The 24,352-nt window shown below is 42.9% G+C and overlaps 1 protein-coding gene across 7 annotated transcripts in view; it reads left to right on the top strand.

Annotated features, from left to right (window-relative positions):
* The window catches only part of SULF2 (sulfatase 2), a 294,763-nt gene that overhangs the window by 258,231 nt on the left and 12,180 nt on the right, over window positions 1-24,352 (top strand). For all 7 annotated transcript variants that reach the window (XM_035124105.2, XM_035124104.2, XM_035124103.2 and 4 more), the window contains 6 exons: window positions 9,163-9,370; window positions 16,644-16,887; window positions 18,221-18,317; window positions 21,545-21,639; window positions 22,823-22,882; window positions 23,656-23,825. In XM_035124105.2, the coding sequence (XP_034979996.1) occupies window positions 9,163-9,370; window positions 16,644-16,887; window positions 18,221-18,317; window positions 21,545-21,639; window positions 22,823-22,882; window positions 23,656-23,825 (874 nt within the window). The remainder of the gene's footprint in view (window positions 1-9,162; window positions 9,371-16,643; window positions 16,888-18,220; window positions 18,318-21,544; window positions 21,640-22,822; window positions 22,883-23,655; window positions 23,826-24,352) is intronic.

Genomic DNA, 24,352 nt, shown 5'->3' with positions numbered 1-24,352 from the left:
GTGCCGAGCGGAAAAATCAGCATAGGAAAAAAAAGAGCAGTTCTCTCTCACTTCACCATGCAGGTGTTTTGCTCAGAATTGCAGTCTCTTGTGACTGCTTTTGATTTAAGATAACAACAACACACACACACCCCTAGACAAGCAAACCTTGAGGTGTAATGAACATGCAATTGTCTTGTCTAGCTTTATCCTGACTGGCAACAGTGCTCTAAAGCCTTAGGAAAAAGATCTTTCTCAGCCCTGCATCCTGAAACAGACACTTCTGTCTGATTAGTAAGCTCTTTTAGAAGGCAGTTACGGTAACATCTCTCATCTGTACAGCGTTCCCAGAAGTAGCATCATCATAACAGTTGAGTGAAAACTCTGTTCCAATAATTTTGCAAAGTTTATACCGATTTTGTTCCTGTGGTTTCATCCACTTGACTGGAAGGCTTTCAGGGTGAATTCATTCTTGTATTGAATTTGGATGACGGTCAGTTTATTGGCCACTTGACGCTTAAGGGGTCTCTAAGCAACCTACACAATTTTAAGAGCATAAAGCACAGAATAGATTTTTAAAAGCACATTACCATGCAATAAGCCCATAAAACTTACAAAAGAGCAGCAAAAGCATATACGGTAACCAATAAACAGCAAAGTTATCATAATCTAGCAAATGCCTGGGAGATAAGATAGGTTTCTACTTGGTGCCAAAAGGATGTTAATGATGGCACCAGGCAGACCTCACTGTCTGAGAAGACCCTCTCCCTCATTTCCACCCTCCAACTTTCCCTCAGAGGGGGCATCTGGGGGCAGGGCCTCTGGTGAAGACCAAGGGGTCTGAGTAAGCTCATATTGGGGCCATGGGACTTTCTGGGTCAAAAGCAGCACTTTGAACTGAGCTTTATACTTATTGTCATCTTAATAAACCAGGCAGGTGCTGCATAGGAAGGATGAAATGACTTGAAGTTGTGTAACTCCTGTATAAGATCTCAAGAACAGTTTCACTGTGTCAGATGAATAGTTGTTTTAGGTCCATACTCCAGCCTTTGACAGCTCTCTGTCTTTGGCATTCTGCAAACTTTTTGAAAGCTTCCATAACTGTTTTTGAACATCTCTACCTCACTGCTGGTCTACAAACGGTTCTTTGTACAACAGAAACGTCTACATCTTCCATTGTCTGTCAGGCACTAGAGGACACTTTCCAATGAGATGAGAGAAGTACTTGCTGGTGATAAGTGGCAGATAACCAACAGAGTTTCCCTCCTTGGAAACTTGTGAACACCACCTATAAGACCCTTCATTTTAAACAACTAATTAACGATCTGATTTTAAAGTCTGGTGTGTGAGACTGGAGAATCACATTTCCAGAGTATTCTTCTTAACTGTTCCTGATTGTTCCTGTGACTGATTGAAGCGAATATTTGAAGCTGCCCCTTGATATACCGTTGAAGAATCCCTGAAACCCAGCTTATGCTTCCCTGAAACTTGCTTGCAGCTGTGGATAGATTCAGGCAGCAACTCACTTCTTCCACCACAAAGTGTTTTTTTACAAGGTGATAAGCATATTCTGAGTAGTATAAAGAGAGTGTCCCCCCCCCCCCCCGAGGAGAGGATGGGATCAAAATTGCCCTTGAGGATGAGTGGCTTACACGAAACACTCTGGTTATTTCTTAAGTGATTCCCCACCTCCCCTGTTCCTCAAATAAATTATTCACTGCACTTTGGAGGTTTGGCTTTTGGGTTAGTTTTTCAAAACACTTTTGGAAAGAAAAGAAAAAAAAGACTTGTGGCAACTTAAAGCCAGCAAGTTCATTGCGGCAGAAGCTTATCGGTGCTAGAGTCCATTTTGTGAAACACATTAAGTGCTGTCTTCAGCTGCAAGGCTTTCATACGTGATAAAGGACACGTTCGTACTCATAAGTGCATTCAAGCACAGAGGAGGCGAATTGTAAATCTGAGGTGCAAGAGGTTAAATATGTGACATTTTTATGCTGAATAGCATAGAACTCCATGCCTTTGCTATGTTAAGAACATAAGAAGAGATACTGGATCAGACCAAAGGCCCATCTGGACCAGTGGCCTGTTGCGTGCCAAAGTGGCATGCCCCTCCACCTGAGATCAAACAACATTCTTTTGCACTGAATTTGGCCCCAACTTTATTGATTACATATGTAAAGGGATGTGGCTTAGGCATTGGGCATATCCTATGTCATTGGTAGGCAACCAAAGGCCCGGGAGCCAGATCCGACCCAATCGCCTTCTAAATCCGGCCCACGGACGGTCCGGGAATCAGCTTGTTTTTACATGTGTAGAATGTGTGCTTTTATTTAAAATGCATCTCTGGCTTATTTGTGGGGCATAGGAATTCATTCGTTCCCCCTACCCCAAAAATATAGTCTGGACCCCCACAAGGTCTGAGAGACAGTAGACTGGCTCCCTGCTGAAAAAGTTTGCTGACCCCTGTCCTATATCAACCAGCCCGCCTGCTAGATGTTTTCTAGGAATTGATCCAGAGTTGGGGAGACCCTATGACATACATCAGGTTAGGTGCCTCCTTGCCTGCACTGATTGCTATGGCCTTAGCCCCTGCCTGGGCATCTGGACAGAAGCACTTATTCCTGGATCCCTTTAATGGGATACCCCGTTTCCTCAGAGGGGCAGGCAGAAACTTGCAACCTCTCCTCCTACCTTGACCAAAGGCTTTACCCAATGCCTAACCCACCAGAGTTGTGACGATTGCTATGAGAAAGGCAAAACCTTCAGATGAGGCCAATTAGGCTGATGGAAAAATTCTCCCAGGGCCCTGAATATGGTGGCCGAGACCATCCACACCAAGTGACTACCCCCAGAAAGGTAGGCACTAGCTGAACCCAAGCGGGGGGAGTGGGAGAAACAGAAAATAACTGTGGTGCCAGTAAATGGGCAATCTGCACTTTTTATTTCTGAGGAGCGGACCAGAGCAAAGTCCTCCTTTGGACCCAGTCCATGTGGCAGTGGCGAACGGTGCCGCTTGGCTGCCCGGGGTGGCACCCCCTGGGGGTGGGGCGTTGCTCCGCAGTGTGGTCCTGATGAATGCGTTGTAATGTCACGATGCATGATGCACGCGCCAGGACAGACTGCACATGTCCGCACATGCGCAGTCCATCCGGGTTGGCAGGGCGGCAGCGGCAAACCGCTCCGTAGCGCACTCTGCTTCTTCCTGCTTGGGTGGAGGAGGTGAGGGGCGGGCCAGGGGCGCTGCCCCTGCACGCTGCCCCCGCCAGAGTGGAGCTAGGGGTGGCCTGCCCCCTTCGCCCCTCCCTTGCTACGCGCCTGCCATGTGGTGTTCCATGTGTTTTAATTTAGGCTGGCTATACTGATTAACAGCACAATCCCATGCATGTATGCTCACAAAGAAGCCCTACTGAGTTCAGTGGGACTTACTTCTGGATAAATGTGTTTAGGATTGTATTCTTTGTTTCTGTGCCTTTTTGCTGATGTAACAGTGTTCTAAGATTAAGACTGTGTTCCGAGTTACCGAAACAAGCAAACTGCATCCAGTAATAGAAAAATCCTTCCAGGAAGGTCACAGCTATTTATCCCTGATTGGAGCCCCAAGTAATGAGTTTGAGTTAACATCTGTAATTGCTGCAGTTGCAGGAAAGCGGTGAAGGGCAGTGATGCAAAGCCACTTGGTGTGGAGGCAGGGGATTTGGAAGAAGGTCAAGGCTTCTCAACAGAAATACAAAATCTGGTCTGTGTCTGGCAATGGGGGCTATGCGAATGTTAAAGGAGCACGACTCGCTAAGGAAATTAGGTGACTTAATGGTATGTGAGCTTATTGGGAAAAGAGGATTTCTTTCTGTCGTACTCTGAAATTGGTAGTTTATGCAAACTTTAACGAAAGATGGACACCCACACTTAAATAGAAGGTATGAATTGCAATATTAAATCACAAAACTAGTATCTTCCTATGCCAGACAGTTTTCAAATATTTGTAGAAATGTTTTAGCAAAATATGCACAATATTCTTCAGACATGTAAAAAGGATTGCTGAAGTCAAGCCTAACTGTTCATACTATCAAAATGAAATTTGTGACCTCTTGAAGTTCTCTTGACCTTTTGTCATAATATTGTGCCCAGTGCCACATTCTTTCCAGAAATGAAACAAATTAATACCATATGCCTTTGAAGTCTGAAACAGTATTGGTTTTTAAAAGAATACCATAGTTAAAATAGCATGCAAACTCTGGCTAAATATGTTTGCCTAGTAGCCAGCTGTTGCTTCCTCCCATTTTGGGGCAAATTCTGGCTGCCATTACTAGAATAAAGACTTAATGCTATTTGGGATTTTAGACCATATGACTTCCATATACTCATCAGTATAAGTCAGTGATGTGAGGGATGAGATTAATAACACTTTCTCAGAAATGGTTTTATTGGGGGTGTTAGCAACAGTTGGAATTTCCTGCAGTTCGCTGGACTCTCTTCAGCTATTAATCTTATCATGCTGCATCTGTTGAGTTGCTTTAATGAATGTGTTATTGGAATGAAGTGGGGGAGTGAGAAGCTTGCATGCATTTACAGGGGAACATAGTTGCTTACAGCTACTAACAGTGAGGCACTACTTCAAAGGGGCAGATTCCCTTTTAATTGCATTTAAATAAACCTTACTTGCATTAAGAATTTAGCAGAGCTGAGCAAAGGAATTGGCACATCCCAGTGTATTATCTGTAGCCGCCAGGCCTATCCCTTTACCCTTGCCAAAACCTGATTGACTGCTTCCTTCTTAAGTTATGCCCTCATGGCTGCCGAAGGCGTCAGAGTGTGAATATAGGGCCTGTTTGATGTCACTAGATGACCAAAGTAATATACTAGTTTTGTGATTTTCCTCTACTATATAGGAATTCTTCATGCATGACACAGTAAAAATGACTGAGACCTTTGACTTGCATACTTTATAGGGTAATATAGTAGGAATTTACTGGGGCTCTCACGGAGGTGACAAAACTGGCACAGTATGTAAAATGCTTCAAGAAGGGCCATAGCTATTTTGCATATATTAATTGGCACTTTTGGGAGAGGCATGTGGCACATGTTCAGTACTGTATTCCTATTCAGAAATTGGCTGCCCAGATAGATTTGTAAACAACATTCGGCTCCTCCATGATAATATGACAGCAACAATCGCAGATAACAATGGCTCTCAAAGTGAAACATTCACAGTGGGATCAAGTGTTAAACAGGGTTGTGTTATTGCCCCAACTCTATTCATTATTTTCATTGCCATGATCCTTCACTTTGTTGAAGGGAAACTTCCCACCAGAGTAGAAATCATATATTGAACAGATGGAAAGCTCTTCAATCTGAGCAGGCTGAAAGCAAAGAGTAAGGTTACCGTAACTTCCGTCATAGAGCTTCAGTATGCTGATGACAACGTAGTGTGCGCACGCTCAGATGATGACCTCCAAACCATCCTAAATATCTTTGCAGAAGCTTACGAAAAGCTTGGCCTATCACTCAACATCCAAAAAACCAAAGTGCTGCACCAACAAGTACAAAATAACCCCTCTGCAGCGCCACAAATCCAACTCAATAGTGTAATGCTGGAAAATATTGTTCTCCTGATTGAAGTGCAGAGTGTTTGAGGACTGGGACATTCACAAGGAAACCAAAATGCTTGTTTACAAAGCTATTGTACTACCAAGTTTACTATATGCTTGTGAAACATGGACCACTTATAAATGCCATCTCCAACTCCTCAAAAGATTCCATCAACGATGTCTCCGAAAATTTTTACACATCTCTTAGGAAGACAGGTGAATTAATATCAGTGTACTGGAAGAAGCAAAGATCACCAGTGTTGAAGCAATGATTCTTCAACATCAACTTTGTTGGACTGGTATGTTGTGCGGATGCCTGATGATCATCTTCCAAAGCAACTACTCTATTCTGAACTTAAAAATGGAAAGCGTAATGCTGGTGGTCAACAAAAGAGGTTTAAAGACTGTCTCAAGGCAAATCTAAAAAAATGTAGTATAAACACTGACAACTGGGAAACACTGGCCTGCGAGCGCTCCAGTTGGAGAACAGCCTTTACCAAAGGTGTCATGGACTTTGAAGACACTCGAACTCAGGACGCAAGGGAGAAACGTGCTAAGAGGAAGGCATGCTTGGCAAATCCACACTGTGATCAACTCCCACCCGGAAACCAATGTCCCCACTGTGGAAGGACATGTGGATCCAGATTTGGCCTCCACAGTCACTTACGGACTCATTGTTAAAACCGTGTTTATGGAAGACAATCTTACTCGGCTACGAGTGATCGCCAAAGAAGAAGAAAATTCCTATTCAGAAATTGATACCATCACACTAGGGGCTGTTTGAAAAATCTCTATGATTGCAGAAATGATTTATACTTTCTTCCTTGATTCTGATCGATTTTTCAGATATTTGCAGCTTATGAGTGCTAATTGTGGTTCAGTTAATGCTTCCTAAAAATTGCATTGGTTGCACAAACACTCAGACATTGCTGCAGAAAAGCACTCCAGAAGATCTTTTTTAAAAAGAAAAAAGAAAAGAAAAGCAGAACAAGTTAGTTTTAAATAACTCAGTTTTAAAATGCTTACATTTGTGTAAGTGTAGAGCATTAGGAAGGATATGTCCTCAGTGGTATCACAAAGAACTACCCAAGCAGGTGTTTGTGCCAGTAATACAACCATTTTACAGCCAGTAGTGACTGGAGGTAACCGGTTTCAACAAGAACTGGCAGCAGAAAAATGTATTTATTCTTCGCAACTAAAAGGTAGCAGGGAAAAGCTGTTGCCCCAAAACCAACCATGTTTTGCTTTACATAATTAAAGAAATCGTATGCAGTCCTACTTTAGCTCAAAGCCATGACCAGCTGTAAACAGTTGCTTCAAGTAAGAGCTGTGTCCCTGTCTTCAGAAAACAAGAACAAGAAGTTTGGAAAATCCTTCCCAATGGTACAGAGTCATAAATCCAGAAATTTGTAACAGAATAATTGGGACCGAGAGGGTAATATTTTTAGACTGCAGCATAACTTGGAACACCAACAGAGACAGCCTTTAATATTTAAAACTGAAATATGTCTGTTTTATTGCATATTTTGTTTATTGAATCGAATCACAAGATCTTTTCGCCTCTCCCCCCCCCCCCCCAACAAATCATCTTCGGAGGTTAAATAGCAACAGACTTGGATGAAAGAAAAAAGCACAGGCATGGTCATTATTGCCCTTCCCATCAAGATTTTTCCCTGATTCCATTCAATAGTTGTCCATTTGATGTGTATCACCTATAGACAATCTTTTCTTCAGGAAGCAAGACGGATCTGCAACAAAAAGTTGCAGTGCAGAGAGCGCCTGTGTTTCAGTCATTTGGTTATGCCCTCCTTCATCCACCATGATATTCCATTCCCCCCACCCAATTTTCTCCCCCCTCCAACACATACACACGTACCAATCAGCATTCTGCGTCCACTGATACTTATGTGAATTCTGTTTGCATAGGCATCTGTGCCTTCAGTGCTAGGCCCATGTTGCCTTTGTGAGTGTAAGACATGGGTAGGCAAACTAAGGCCCAGGGGCTGGATCGGGCCCAATTGCCTTCTAAATCCGGCAATCAACGTGTTTTTACATGAGTAGAATGTGCCCTTTTATCTAAAATGCATCTCTGGGTTATTTGTGGGCCTGCCTGGTGTTTTTACATGTGTAGAATGTGTGCTTTTATTTAAAATGCATCTCTGGGTAATTTGTGGGGCATAGGAATTCGTTCATCCCCCCCCAAAAAAAAATAGTCCAGCCCCCCACAAGGTCTGAGGGACAGTGGATCAGCCCATGGCTGAAAAGGTTTGCTGACTCCTGGTGTAAGATTTTACTTCTGTTACATCTTTGCCCTTGAAGACAGTTCACAGACTGCTACTGATGCAGAATGAAGCCACTTGCTTGTTTTAAAGAGATGGACCATCAGGAGCCAGTTATATAGGGGTTTAGAATGCAAGTTCATAGTGGTTCGCTGTAGCTTCTTGGCCACAAACTAAGGGGCTGGTCTTGTCTATAAAAACCTAGATTATATGGAGGCTAGGTACTTTAGAAACAAGTTCCATCTCCTTGTCTTATAAATGAGAACAATATTGGCCTTATTTATCTTGTTCATCTTGTTTAATGTTCAGTAGGCACATTATCTTAAGAGCTTTTAATATTACAAATAGAATTTGTTGCTCTTCTTAAAAACACCACCACCACCACCACCACAATTCATTCTGTTTCCATACTGGTTTCATTTCACATCATGCTTTGAATTTATTTCTACTCTGTATTGCCTCTGTCACAATGAACTGGAATAATTGTTTACAATCCTTTTGTACTTGTACTAGTAATAATCAATTTCAGGCAGAGATGCTAATTAAAGTTTATGACTGCAATGTTCATGTAACTTCTCAGTTGACAATATTGGATGTTGCAAATTCTCACCATTGAAGTCCCGCTAAAATTCATTAAATCTCATACAGTGTCAATGTTTTAAAGCACCTAGAAGTCTTAACCACTTCATACCTAAAATTTCAGATAATTTTGCTATGCTTAACATTTCATTTTAAATAAAAAAGCCATTGCAGATATTGATGGATTTAAGTATCTTTTAAACATATCCTAAGTTTTCATAGCAGCTGAAATGGGGAGATTTTCACTTCTCCTTCATATGACCAAGGCATAGGAATATGAGCTATCAACAACTGTCTTTATTAAGGAAGGGGGACTTTAACAAAACAATAATGTCTACCGAAAAGTATTTCCTACCGAGTTCAATAGACTTTACTCTCAGAAAAGTAGATACAGAGTTTCACGCTAAGGCATCAAACCTGAACACACTTACTAGGAAGGAAGGCCCTTAAATACAGTGGATGTTGCTTTTAAGTAAGCATGCATAATATTGCACAATACAATCTTCAGTGTTGCATTTTGATGAGTTGGTTAAACCTGGACATGCAACATTATGTTTAGTCTTTGGAAAATCTTCTACACCACTATAATGTTTCTGCCAAATTAACAACATCTGCTGTAGGACAGATAATGGTTATTTGATATTCTGAGAATACTACCAACCAACTTTGAATGTCCAAAGTACCTAGAAGAACATTTGCCTCTATCATGCCATTTTGGGAACATTTCCCTCCCATTTCAGAAATGGCAGTGCATGGAAGATGCGAGCGGGAGGCTCAAGCTGCACAAATGCAAAGGGATGGCCAGCCTTACAGCTCCAGGAAGCAGCAAAGGAGTCTCCAACCTCATGCCCAAGTACTACAGCAGGAACAGTGAGGACTGCAACTGCGAGGAGAACGAATACAAGCTGAGCCCCATCGGGCGGCGAAAGAAGCTCTTCTCCAAGAAGAGTAAGTAAACGGTCGAGTTTCTTGTATCTTTGCATGGTGGAGAAAAACCTAATTAGACTACACACAGACACACACACACACAGTCGTACCTTGGTTTTCAAACAGCTTAGTTCTCGAACATTTTGGCTCCCGAACGCTGCAAACCCAGAAGTGTCTGTTCCAGTTTACAAACTATTTTTGGAAGCCAAACGTCTGATAGGGCTTCTGCAGGTTCCAATCAGAAGCCGCGCTTTGGTTTCCAAACGTTTTGGAAATCAAATGGACTTCCAAAATGGATTACATTCGACTTCCAAGGTACGACTGTGGGTGTGGGTGTGGGTGGGTGGGTGTGGGTTTGTGTATTCAAACCCCATATTTTTAAATAAAGTGCTTAAGGTAGCTTATGACATATTGAAAAATCAGAAATGACATCTCAACAATAAGAAATATTGCAAAATTGCGGAAGGCCATCAAAACGAGAAGGGGTGGCAAGATGAGCCTCATTGAACAGGGAGTTGCACAACTAAGCGCAGCCACTAAGAAGGCTTCAATGTCTTTACCAGCTGCACCTGTGCTGCCAAGGAGAACCTATTTGGTAGGCAGGCTTGCATGGAAGGAGAAAGTCCTGTAGGTATCCTGGCCCAGGATTGTTCATGCACTTCAAATACCTATGTGAACCTTGCTCAACTTTTAAAACCTTTTTTCTAATTTACATGTCTGTTAGGTATATACTGTGTGTTTATTTGAAAGGCTTTAGCCCAAACTTCCCATCAAATTCAAGACACCTTACAGTAATCAAAACAGTACGACATTCAGAACAAACTAAAGTTAAAATCCAATAGGAAAGAAAAGTATGATCAGATTAGTATGAAAGAGCGTGGGATAATTTCCAAGCATTTGCCAAGCTTTAAATAAAATTAAAGAAAACCCCGGAGTTAATTAGAAGCCCAACTTTACTTCTGGGCTATGACGAGCACAACTGAGGTCACACCCAAATGCTTGTGCCTGCTTCAAAAGTAGCAGTACAGCAGCTGGCAGGCTGCACAAAAAGCTGACTTGGGAATCTACTTTACAGGCTGCACAGGTCATTCTAGTCCTGTGAGGTCAAGTTCCTTTTGAGCAACAGAATAATAGCCTTCCAAGTGCAGCTGTGTATCAAAGAAGTAACAAGTGACAGCACCCAAAGCTACATGTGTAGAAATGGTTTATTCCTCTGGTCCTGCTTCCACCAACATGGAGATCGTCCTAGCTGTGCTTGACATGGCCCAACTCTCCTTCAGGAAAGTCTGTAGCATGGAGCCTGTTCTTTGTGAGTGGGCTCATTGTGCTATTTAGAATTGTGCATGATCAAGAGTCTTAGAGCAGCTCCCTCTTTCAGATCTCTTTGACTAATGTGCAGAAGGCAGGGCTGGCAAGGGACACGATGGAGCATCGTGTGCTGATGGGAGAGCAAGCAAGCAGAGCTTGGGTGTTACAGCATCATTAATTGCGTTGGGCAGACTTGTTTGTTCTCAAAGCTGCAGGGCTGTCTTAAGCCCATCCAGTGCCCTGGTGCTAAGGTCCCTCCAGCGCCCCCTTCCAGAGCCTCTCCAAGGGAGTGCCAAGTGGACCGCAGCAGCAGCGGGAGGCCACCTCTGAGGATTCCGCGCTGTGCCTCCTTCTCGTTTCCCCAGCGCTGGGTTCCGCTCAGTCAAGCTCCGCCACCAGCGCACGCACCGCGGGATCAGCAAGAGCTGCTTGGGCGCTGTGCGTGCGCTGGTGGCAAAGTTCGACTGAGCGGAACCCAGCGCTGGGGAAACTAGAAGGAGGCGCAGCGTGGAGTCCTCGGAGAAGGAGAGAGACGCGGCGCAGCCTCTCAGCTCGTGGAACTGTCTCAGATCGTTGGAACCCTGCGCTCACTTGGCGCCCTTCCAGCGCCCTCCGGCACCCGGCGCTGTGGTTCTCCGCGCCACTAGCCTCTATGGCTAGGACGGGCCTGCAAAGCTGCTTGCTTGTAATATTCTCTTCTTGGGTTGAACGACAGGTGCCGCTGTTGACATTGAACCAGAGTTGCCTCCCAGACAGATTGACTTTCCTTGGCAAAGCCCGGGTGCTTTTTTGACATAGCCTGTTCCATAGGCTCTCCTTTTAAACTTGAGTCAGGTTAATATCTATATTTGAAGTGCATAGTCTAATTATAGATTAAAAGAGCCAAAACAGCAGCTCAGAATTATTATTCGTCTGTAAAGTTTCCTTCGCCTCGCTCCACAAATGCAGAGCCTTAATTATTCAGCAGATCAGGCTTTCTCGGTAATGACCTGGCACAAGCTTCAAACAGGGAGTTTAAATTGATTTTCTTCCTTTATATTTGCCTTGCAAGCTGATTAGTAAGTGCTAAGCTAATTTTTAGGTGAATAAAATCATTGGTTCTCAGGTGAAATCGCCAGCTACTCTTGCTGCTTGGAATTTGTGGCACTACAGATAATCTTTAAATAATGCTTGAGTTGTTGTTCCATTAACTTGTTCTTGAACGAAGCACCCTGGAACAGTGAGCACAGTTGCAAGGACTCACTAGCAGCTTCTGGAAAATCAGGAGGCACTTAATTTGACGAAGTTATGCTTAAAGTTTAGTCACGAAGAGTCGGACACGACTAAACGACTAAACAACAACAACAACATGCTTAAAGTGGGGGGCAGACTATACTGAAAAAGTTATACTTAAGTGGGACAGAATATCATCACTTATGGTACTTAACGCAGATCAAGCATAGGCAAATAATTTATTGGAACCTTTCCAAATCCTCAGTTAACCGTGTGCTTATCTCAGTTTACAGGTGTCAGAAACCCAAGTGCCTTTCCAAACAATATTTTGTTCATGCAGTAAATGCACAGACAGTGGTTCATTGGTTTGTTGGACAACAAGGAGGTTTAATATTTTCAGCCCCAAAAGCCTCATTCGAGATTGGCCAACTCTTTGAGAGCCACATGTTAACGGCCCATTACTGCTACTTAAGCACACAAACATTTGTCAGATATGCACACCACATAGTCATACCTGCAGAAACACAGCAGCAGCAGCAGCACAGTAGACCACCATGGCACATGTTTTTATCTTATTTTTAATTGGATTGTTTCTGCTACCTGGTTGTGGCTGCTTAAGGAGGGCAGGATAGAAATTTAATAACAGGAAGAATAGTGGCCAGATTTTTATTTTATTTTTTTGGAAAAACAAACTACTGCCAACAGCAAGTTGTTGTTGTTGTTGTTGTTGTTGTTGTTGTTGTTGTTGTTGTGTTTTGGGGTGGAGGGATGGGCAGAGGTTTTGTGGGCCACAAACTTTTTCTAGTTCCAGGAACGTTGGGATTTTCATCAGCACTGGGAGAAAGCTTAAACTAGCTTCCGGAGAACAAAGGGTCTGCTGGTTTCTCTTTAAGGTTTCCAGACTCAAAAGCGAGCAGGGCAATTAAAGGCACAGAAGTCCTGTCCTCTATTGAGTCTGGCAGCCCTAGCACTGCTGACTATTTGATTGGGTGGTTAATTAATTATTGACTAGTGCTTAGTCAAATTAATGTGATTTGGAATAATAACATATGGAAGTAATTTTTCTTCTTTGGAGATGATTCAATATTTACTGAGAATAAGTTATGTTGAAGGCATGAGGTATGGCTGACTTGTGCTAATATGTTAATTTTTGTGGTGTGTGGAAGAGCTGTTTTTTTGTTGTTGTTTAAAAATAAACAAAAAATTTTTAAATAGTTATGAAGTGTCCGTTCAGTGGTAAGAAATGGGACAGCTCTTCCATTGTTGATCAGAAATTCAAACCTTTCTGCTTTATGCAGAAAGAATGTTGTGGGGGAAATCCTAGGATAAGGAAACTGTGGGATTCATTTCAGTCCCTCTGCTTTTTCCTGAGAGAATCATCATTTACCCATGTTCTGAGATATAAGGAAATGGCTTGGCAGGTGAATACTAGTAATCAGGTGTGAATGATGAGTACTTAAAGAACAGTTAATAGCAACCTGAATGCTGATCATGCTTGTGCCAGATGCATTGATGCAACGTTTATCTTTTTCTTACAAAGCAATGCCTCCTATTCCAGTGCAATTGTTGTAATTATTCCAGGTGTTGTTGCTGGCATCTCATCACACAACACAGAAACAACAGCTCATCTCCCTGTTTTGCTACTACACTATTGCTGGTGAGGGAGTCAACCTAATGCAGGTGTGGGGAACCTTTGGCCCTCCAGGTGTTCCTGGAACATCAGTGCCCATCATCCCATGCCACTTGCCATGCTTTCTAGAGCTGATGGGTGTTACAGTTCAGCAACATCTGGAGAACCAGAGGTTCCCCAAAGATGACCAGATGACTGTGTGTGTGTGTGTGTGTGTGTGTGTGAGAGAGAGAGAGAGAGAGAGAGAGAGAGAGAGAGAGAGAGAGAGAGAGAGAAATGCATTGGCTCCTGGATCTAAAAAGGGACCCAAAAGCCAGTTGGATTTACCAACTAGCTTAGGTTATAGGCATTCATAGCAGTTTGAAGCTGAAAATGAAGCCATCATTTAAATATATATATATTCAAATACCCTCTCCTCCATTCAACTTGTACAAATATTTACACATGTATCTCCCATTGGTTGTTGGGTGTTTTTTTAAAAATAACGTTTTGTTCAGTATTGACATATTTCAAAGAAAAGAAAAGTTGGTAGCTCATGCATGCAGAGAAGAAGGTCAACAACAAAAGGAAGTTGGTTCTTGCTAAGAAAGCCTCCCTTTGTTTCTTATAACAATTTGGGTGTAGCTCCTTGGAACTTCCTCTTGGTATTGAAAAGGAAGGGAGTTCCCACATTTTAGTCAAATGTTCCATAAATTAGAACCTATTTTCCCCCTTGAGCTATGATTCACCTGGCTGAACCTCAGGTGGAAAGCCTGAGTCCCAGGTGGTGAAAAAGCTTGAGCGAACTCATCAGCTCAGTGTGCTGAAAAGAGTACGAAATGATGATTCAGTGTGAGGAGTAATTAGGAGAGGGGCTGAAATAATTGCGACATTAAATATTTCAGATATAAATTTGTATTTATGTAGCATTTCTCATACTGTATACTCTCTTCAGTAGGCCTTGGCATAATCCTTAAAGGTAGGTCAGTATTATTATTATTATTATTATTATTATTATTATTATTATTATTATTATATCCCAGTGCTGCTGATAAAGGGAGGGTGATGGGGACTGAGAACGAGTAGCTTGTGTAAAGCCATCTGGCGAGAGTCAAATTAAATGTTACTAAAAATGAGAGGGGCCAACACTGAAAAGATATGTCAAACTTTTCCCTCCACCTTCGTAATACTGGGTTGCCCCAGCCACTCTGATATCATTTTGCTATGCCCTCCCCCCTGAAACAATGCCAGCAACAGCTATTGATCAGGAGTGTGACCACAGTAAACTTCATCATGCTGACGCAGCCCAGTATGGTTCATCTTCTTGGTATTCTTTATACTGATTGGCAGCAGCTCCCCAGAATTTCAAACTGGTTTCTCCCAGCCCTGCCTGGAGGTGCCAGGGATTGAACCTGGTATCGTCTGCATGCAAAGCAAATGGCTCTGCTATTGAGCCACAGAGATCTTTTGTTAAGAGAGGTGAAAGCAGACACAGCTGACCGTGAGCTTGCAAGGGTAGCCCAGCCGTATTCAAGCCTGCTGAGTTGATTTGGGCTTTCTGTGCCCAGAGGAAAGAGCTTTTGCAGCCCAGACTATGCAGAGCTTCACTTCGGAAGTTTGATTTTCCGAATAGGAGAGGAAATCCAAGCAGCAGAGGAATATTGCATCATGGCCCTGGACCTAGAGCTTAGAAATAGGAAGTTTAAAACCTGCTTGATTTTTAGAATGGAGTTGAAATCGAGAGAGACCAGGTAGAGAGGATAAATGAGAAAACAACGTTCTTTAAGTCAGCTGTGTCTCTGATTTGCCTCTATGGGGAAAGTTAAGGATTCTGTATCAGAGGAAATTTTAAGGAAAGGCCACCAGCAACTCGCATAAAGGTTCTTAAAGAGACAGTTATTTGACATTCTTGGGAAGTTGGCAAAGGACATAGTTCTCCTATCTTACTTTCAGTATTCTGGGTGTCTACTGCCACCTCGTGGCTGTAAGTAAATTTAGACAGAAATTCTTTACAGCATTATAGCATGCAGAGAAACGAAGGCATGTTTAGCAAATCCTCAGCATGATCAACATGGAAACCTATGTCCCCACTGTGGAAGGACGTGTGGATCCAGAATTGGCCTCCACAGTCACTTACAGGCACACCATTAAGACCGTGTTCATGCAAGACAATCTTACTCAGCCATGATGGATCACCAAAGAAGAAGACGCATAGAAATATTCTGTTTTTAAAAATCCACACACACCCAATATACTACTGCTTATACTACTGCTGCTGCTGTTCTTCCTGCTGCTGATACTCATGTATATAACACAGTTTTATAAAGCTCTTGCTCATCTTTATTTTTGCTTTCTCATGGGAACCAGTTTAGGGTTTATTATTCTCAAATTGCAGGTGGGAAATTTAGCAGGCAAGAGGTTCAAGATGATTCCATAGAAAAGGTGGGACTTAACTGATTCCAATACTAATGGACTGATAACTGGTTGTGTATGACAATGCAACCTAGAGGTTTGTCTAATCCCACACCAACAGAAAGATAATCTCAGCCTGGGAGGTCCAACAGGCATCTTGTGGGCATCTAGCCCAGGGTTTCCTAAATTTAGGTCTCCAGCTGTTTTTGGACTAAAATTCCCATCATCCCTGATCACTGGTCCTGCTAGCTAGGGGTGATGGGAGTTGTAGTCAAAAAACAGCAGGAGACCCAAGTTTGGAAAACCCTGCTCTAGCCACTAAAGCAATTGTCTGTCTTGTATCAACCCTGTCAAATGTTATTGTGGTAGAAGATAGATGAGTTTTACTTGTAAGGAAGACAACGTTGTTTGCTGGAGTTGTAGGATAAGAGAGATGTTTTCATATTTCCATGTTGATTTTCATATGTGATGTCCTGAGCATACTCAATGGCATGTGCCCCATAACCTCGAAGACTTCCACAGCAATGGTGATTTTATGATAAAAACCTGACCACATCTGCAGGGGCTGGTCTCTTACCTCTGAAACCAAACTGCAATCTGAAGAATAAGTGCGTGTTCCCCAGGATCAGAGAAATTGGCCATTTCTGACTTAACCTCTGAGTCAGTCTTCCAAGCACTTTCCTGCATGTCAAACCCATATATGCTGTATTAAGACAGAGAAAGGCAAGCTCTGTTCTTTCCTCCTTTCCCCAGAATACAAGGCAAGTTACATTCGGAGTCGCTCAATTCGTTCGGTGGCTGTTGAGCTTGATGGAGAGGTGTATAGCTTGGATTTGGAGGATGGCTACCAGCCCGTCTTACCCAGAAATATCACAGCTAAGAACAAATACGATAAAGATGCTGAAGGAGAAGACGATGATAAGGATGTGGAGGAATACAGTGGAACAGGCAGCATTTCAGAGAATGCAGCTCCTAACTTAATAAAAGTAACACATAGGTAAGTCCTACTGAAGCATAGTTGAAATTACCATTACTGTTTCATACAGCAACAGCAGTAGGTCTATATCTGCCACTTTGTAGAGTGGCAAGGCCCCATCTGCACTGTGCATTTAAAGCACTATTAAACCTGTTTAAACAGACATGGCTTCTCCCTAAAGCATCCTATGAAGTGTAGTTTGTGAAGAGTGCTGAGATTTGTTTTTAATTATTTTGGGGTTTTCACGCATTTTCTTTTTATTAGTATGCTGCTTGGGGAATGTTTTGATCAAGTTGTTTATACATTTATTTATTTATTTATTAAAGTGAAATGCCAAAATACAACACAGTGGGCAGAATTCACCTAACCAGGCCCTGAACAAGGTCTTCTGCTTGCACAATGGGGATTCGCCCACCCCCCAAAAATAGCTATGGGAGAATCCCCAGAACAGAATGCAGGAGGAGGAGAGGGGGGATTGTTCCATCTGGCAAGCTGCAATGTTTGTGCTGATGGAACAAATGAAAGAGCAGGGTGTTAAATTCTACCCGCTGCTTTAATCCAAGAGAGTTTATGGGCATGTTGAGGACCACATCTGTCCGATTTAACTCTCAAATCAGTTTTCAATATGATTGGGAAATATAAGCTACTATGTAGTGGAAGCTCTATCATGAGCACTGAAATACTACAATGTACGCGGGTGCACTGTGGGTTAAACCACAGAGCCTAGGGCTTGCTGATCAGAAGGTCGGCAGTTTGAATCCCCGCGACGGGGTGAGCTCCCATTGCTCGGTCCCAGCTCCTGCCAACCTAGCAGTTCGAAAGCACGTCAAAGTGCAAGTAGATAAATAGGTACCGCTCCAAGCGGGAAGGTAAACAGCATTTCCGTGCGCTGCTGTGGTTCGCCAGAAGCGGCTTTGTCATGCTGGCCACATGACCTGGAAGCTGTATGCCGGCTCCCTCGGCCAATAATGTGAGATGAGTGCCGCAACCCCAGAGTTGGTCACGACTGGACCTAATGGTCAGGGGTCCCTTTACCTTTACGCACATTAAAGACAACATTGTGAATTCCAAGGGCTAAAAGAATGGCTTGATCGCAGCTCCTGTTTCCAAAGTGGGGGAAGGGATAATAAAATAGATTGTGATGCTTCTTAACACACACACACATCTTAACAATGGTCAAATGCTGTATGTCACCTTTGAGGGGCCCATTTTGCACCCCTGCTCAGTTATACTACTGCACAAAAGGCGCTTGTGAACTTGATGCTTTCTTCTAGAGTAAGTATGTTGCTGGGAGCATCCTTTTCCATTCCTTGCTCTGCTGGCCAGTCCAGTGACCTTTCCCCCCTCTTCCCAGATGTTACATCTTAGAGAATGACACCGTTCAGTGTGACACAGATCTGTACAAATCACTGCAAGCTTGGAAGGACCATAAGCTTCATATAGACCATGAGGTGAGTGGTTTTGACAGCTGCATATATCCTGGCACACACGGGAAACGCCACTTGAATTTGCATCCCTTGACACTAGCAAATCTTGATGCCTTAACAAAACTGGGAGGCTGCAGACCCTTAGCCAGACTTTGCATAGCATCTCAGGCAGACGCGCCTGACAAGGTTGTAGGTTCTAGCCCCAGAGAATCTACCTCTTCTAAATTTTGTGCTTTCCACATTCTTTTTAACAAAGGGTGACAGCGTGATCAAAGGTATCAAGGGGAAGCAGTAACTGGACAGCTGTCAGCTTTTGAGTGAGTGCTGCTTGGTCAGCTGTAGAATGTTTAGAGGCAATGGTTGCTGCTGGTCTTTTGAAATGTTTGGTAGAATGAGACCAGGTGCTAAGCCTCTTCGCTGTGTTAATTGATCTGTTTTCTTTTTAAGCAAATGCAGATGCATAGTTTTGACAGTATATCTATCACACACACACACACACACACACACACACACACACACACACACACACACTTTCCCATCATTTCCAGGTCAGAGTCTGCAGATAGTTTTGCCTTTGAAGGCAGAGACTGGTAGACAATCAGTAGCTCCTTCCTGCCAAGAGCAATTGTTGCTACTATACAGAAACTCCTTTTAAATAGTTCTACATGATAGCTTTTCTCACTGTTCTGTGCGTGGTGGTTTACCACTTTGTTGAGTGAATTTTTGTAAAAGGAATACACCCAAGGGTTTCCCTTGGTCCATGGAAGGGCTTTTGATCTGAATCATTGTCATAGTGATTTTTGAACAATATTGACCGATATGCCCAGTGTTAGAAAATCAATGACAATCATTTTGAAAATAGAAGTAATCAACTATGGAAAATGAAAAGGAAGGTTGTATCATGCTTAGAAATACAGTGGTACCTCGGTTTAAGTACACAATTGGTTCCAGAAGTTTGTACTTAACCTGAAGCGAACTTTCCCATTGAAAGTAATGGAAAGTGGATTAATCCGTTCCAGATGGGTCCGCGGAGTACTTAAACTGAAAGTACCCAAACCGAAGCATACTTAAACTGAGGTATGACTGTAATAGAGACACATTCAATATTATGATGCAAAAATGAGGAAACCCACCTTGTGTTTCTATTAAAAAATGTTTAGAGAGTAACATCCCTATCTGATGAAGTCTACATGCACACGAAAGCTCATACCAAAATAAAAACTTAGTTGGTCTTTAAGGTGCTACTGAAGGAATTTTTTTATTTTATCCCTATAATGCAATCAGCATAAATGCCACCCCAAGAGGGTGCAGAAAAATGTATGAATACATTCTCTTCTTTCTTATCTCTCTCCCCTCCTCCTGCAGCCTTTGCATTCAGATTTGCATAAAGATTTGTTCTAAACCAGTGCTATCTATATTGCCTAGCAGTAGCTTTCTAAAATATTTCCTATCCCCGCAGTTTGATGTGATTTAATTGGAGATCCCACAGTTCAAACAGGGACCTTACGCCCAAAAATATGTGCTCTGCCATGTCTAGTTCCAGTGTGGTGTAGTGGTTAGAGCAGGCATCCCCAGACTTCGGCCCTCCAGATGTTTTGGACTACAATTCCCATCTTCTCCGACCACTGGTCCTGTTAGCTAGGGATCATGGGAGTTATAGGCCAAAACATCTGGAGGGCCGCAGTTTGGGGATGCCTGGGTTAGAGTGTCAGACTAGGACCTGGGAGACCAGGGTTGTGGTCCTCACTAAACCCTGAAGCACACTTGATGACCGTGGGCCAATCACAGTCTCTCAGCCTAACATCTGCCTTACAGGGTTGTTGTGAGAATAAAATGGAGGGGAAAGCAGAACTATGTATGCCACCTTGAGCTCCTTGGAGGAAAGGTGAGATATAAATGTAAAAAATAATTAATAAGAACTTGTGTGGCCCCATCACTCTGTAATGAGAGACAGGATACTTCTCTCATTACAACTTCAGACATGGGCATAACCTGGTGCCTTATCTTTTTAAAACAAGGCAAAGAAAAAACATGACCATCAGCCCTTGTCTTTAAAGAGACTCCCCATCTATTCCAACATTTTCAACAAATTACTATAAGTGCTAGTGTTAGTTTGTCTACTTAGTGCCTGACATATTGCATCTTTTGAGGATTAGGAAGGTTTCTTGCAAATACTAGAAATGCAGCTGTCCCCTCCGCAGTGCAATGATGCAAGTACAATGATCTTCCTGAGGGAAAGCAATTGCCAATTCAAGCTAATAGCTAGCTAGAAATTGCTCTTATTTCTTCTGCAGCTCCAAATGTCCGTCACTTAACAGACTGAAGAATGCAGCTGTCAAGCTTGGCTTCTGGCTAGAGAGGAAAGTTTGGTGGTACAGCAGCTTAAATCTCTTGGTTTTTCAAAGAGGGGTAAAAGTGCAACAAGAGACTGAGAACCCATCTACACCACACAATTAAAGCAGTATTGTACCGCTTTAAACCAGGCATGTCCAGAGTCCATTTCGGGGGCCTAATTAATTCGGCCCGTCGGTCGGTTTAATCTGGCCCCTGTGTCAGTTTATTACCTGGGGTAAAATCTTTTTTTAAAAAAGCTCAACAACTTCAATCCAATAAAAAGCTCAACAACTTCAATCCTATAAAGGATTGGCCCTTTGGTCGGCCCTCATGCATGTTCACTGCATCAAATCTGGCCCTCTTTGAAAAAAGTTTGGACACCCCTGGCTTTAAATAGTCATGGCATCCCCCAAAGGATCCTGGGAACTGTAGTTTATTAAGGATGTGGAGAGTTGTTAAGACTCCCCTGCTCTCCTCGCTGAGCTACAATACCCAGAGTTTTCTGGGAAGAAGGGTTGAGTGCATAGCTGCCAAGTTTTCCCTTTTCTCGCGAGGAAGCCTATTCAGCATAATGGAAAATCCCTTTTAAAAGGGTATAACTTGGCAGCTATGGTTGAGTGTTAAAACCCTCCAAGAATTATAGCTGTGTGAGTGAGTATAGGGGTCTTCTACCAGGTCTCAAACACCCATAACGAAGTTCCCAGGATTCTTTGGGGAAAGCCATGATTGTTTAAAGTGGTATAATACTGTACTGCTTTAAATGTGTAGCTCAGATGGGGCCTTATTGGGGTTGTGCTTATGTAGATGTTAAAAGGGTGTGTGTGTGTTATTGACACCAATTGGGTGAGAGGATGGTAGAAACCCAACCAATGTATCTTACAGCTTTCCCTTGTGTCCTTACTTTCTGCTGTTACTAGATTGAAACTCTACAAAATAAAATTAAAAACCTAAGGGAGGTGAGAGGTCATTTGAAGAAGAAGCGACCAGAGGAATGTGACTGTAATAAGATAAGGTACTCCTCCACCTATACTGGATTGGCAAACCTTAAGAAGTAGTTTCTGGGGGTGGGGTGGAGGGTTCTTATTATTAGTTTGGGCACGTTGGCCATACAAACGGTGAGGCTGTTGGAAATTCTTAGCAGTGCAAAGAGATGCTTCCTCTTGCTTACCACGTTCCTTGGGGTTCCCACAGTAACGTTGTCCCCACCCATATCTTGAGCACCAGGCTTAGCAAATGACCTGCCTCTAAGGGAATTATTACATGTTTCATTATTGCCCTGCTTTGGAATATTTTAAAGATGTGGGCCTCGTTGTCACAACCAGCTGATGGTACAGTGGACTTGTGCCTGGACTGTACCTACAGCCTACAGCTGGGCAGAATATTCCTTTTCTGTAACTAACAACAACCATAAATAAATAAATCCCTACATTTAGAAAACGGGCATGCCATTGGCACAGCTAGGCTAGAGCCTTTCTCCGTTACATTCTCGCTTTTTGTTCATGGGAATTGCTAGGAATGCTTGCCCTGCAGCTTGAAGTAGTAAAACCGAGAAGTAGGTTTCCTTCCTTGTCTGCCGTTTCTGAAAACTAGACCTGAAGTAGCTACATGGGGGTGGGGACTCTGCTGCTCTAGTGCTTGTTATATTCCATTTTTGTTATTGTGTGGAAATAAAAAGTGAGAAATTCTAGAGAGCGAAATACATGTTGAAAGGGGCCAGAAAGTTTTTAGTCTTCACATTATACCCATCTTGTTCTTAACCAACAACAAATGTATATAGAAAGTACAAAGCCCTCCCTTTCCATATTGGCTTTTGGGGGGAATAGTGTGCCTTGCTGGTTAGCCTAGTCAGCCAGAGCATGGTGCTGATGACACACAAGGTCACAAGGTTTGAACCCTGTGCGGGTCCATATTCCTGCATTGCAGGGGGTTGGCCTAGATGATCCATGGGGTCCCTTCCAACTCCATTATTCTGTATTGTGGGGGGTAGGTTCTCTCTCCTCCTCTGTCTCTTGCCGCTACTTCAATTCTGCTTTCCTTTTAGTGAACCTTAATGCATTTATTTTATATTTTAATATTGTTTTTGTCAGCTTCATAAGCTGCCTATAGCTTACAGGGAAGTGAAAGAATAAAAAAAACATAAACGGAGGAGAGATAGTCTCCTGGCTAATTGTTCATCTGGGTTTTTTGTCTTGCAGCTTCCATGCTAAGCACAAAGGCAAACTGAGGCACAAAGGTTCTGGTGTCCACCCTTTCAAGTAAGTACAAACAGGCATCACTAGACGAGTAGCAAATGTGAAATGCTCCTAAATTCAATTCTGCTGCAGTAGTTACAATAAAAAAAAATCTAACCAGAAGCATAAGGAAAGAATAGGGATTCAACCTCTGCCTGTAGGACTCACATGCTCATCTTGGTCATAGCTAACAATTGGTAAGGGTTGGAGGGCAAGGATTGTGGGAAGTGTCTGTGCTTCACGTGCAATGTGCAAACATTTGGAATTGCAGCTATTGGTTGTGCTGTTCCAGCAAAAACAACCCACTAAAGTGGTGCCTCGCTAGACGAATTTAATTCGTTCCACGGGTCTATTCTTATAACGAAAAATTCGTCTAGCGAATCCCATAGGAATGCATTTCATTTTTTTTTATAAAAAAATTTGCCCATAGGAACGCATTAATTGAATTTCAATGCATTCCTATGGGAAACCGCGATTCGCTAGATGAATTTTTCGTAAAATGAATTCGTCTAGCGAGGCCACCTCCGCTAGAAAAATCCTTTCTTTAAGCGAAAATTTCGTCTTACAGGGCATTCATTAAGCGAGGCACCATTGTACTTGGATTTCTGGACTGTGCCATTTCAGAGTATAGAAAAAAGTGCACTCTCTTTGAAGGTGCCTTTTATCTGCCTTTCTCTTGACTGTACCAGACACAGGAAATGAATGAAGAGCATAGCCATCCTGGTTGGTAGTGACGGAGAGCCTCATTTCCCATGAATTTGCTGGTATAATGCAGCTTCGTTGTCTCTGTGCCGTAGGAAAGCCCTGAAAGAGAAGGACAAGCTGTGGCTCCTCAGAGAGCAGAGGCGAAAGAAGAAGCTGAGGAAGCTGCTCAAGAGGATTAAAAACAACGACACGTGCAGTATGCCCGGCCTGACTTGCTTCACCCATGACAACCAGCACTGGCAGACTGCCCCCTTGTGGACACGTAAGATATCCCCTGATACTAATTCATACGGCTGCATGCACTTCACCATGACTGTGGAGTTGCCTGCCAAGGCACAAAAGGGCATTGGCTTATGCACTCTTCTTCCAAAACAAGCAAACATGCAGTTGCGTCCACCAAATAGAACTGAATTGCCTCTGAGAAATGCTGTCTCCTATATCCCTGAGAGACCTATCATCATCCTGTGTCTTTAGTGCAGATTAGAGAGAACAAGCCAAACCAAACCTGTGGCTGATTTCTATGAGAGGCATTTGTGCTAATAACTTTCTGAACCCCACCCTTTTTGGAGCTGGGAGCCCTGCCCTTTTATCCCAGAGGTGGTGGGGAACTCTCTGCACTCAGTTGTGAGGGAGAGGCATCCACAGGGAAGCTCCTTGGCATTACAATGCCATCTGCAGCTCTGATGTTTCAGAGATGAGACTGCTAAGCATGGGATACAGAGTGCTATCTATACACAGAGAAGTGTCTCCCATTCCTTTCAACAGAACAAGAGTGGGGAACCACAGGTT

This window comes from Zootoca vivipara, chromosome 7 (assembly GCF_963506605.1).
Source record: "Zootoca vivipara chromosome 7, rZooViv1.1, whole genome shotgun sequence".
NCBI lineage: Eukaryota > Metazoa > Chordata > Lepidosauria > Squamata > Lacertidae > Zootoca > Zootoca vivipara.
The sequence above is the reverse complement of the archived record's forward strand: the minus strand, read 5'-3'. Positions and strand labels throughout refer to the sequence as shown.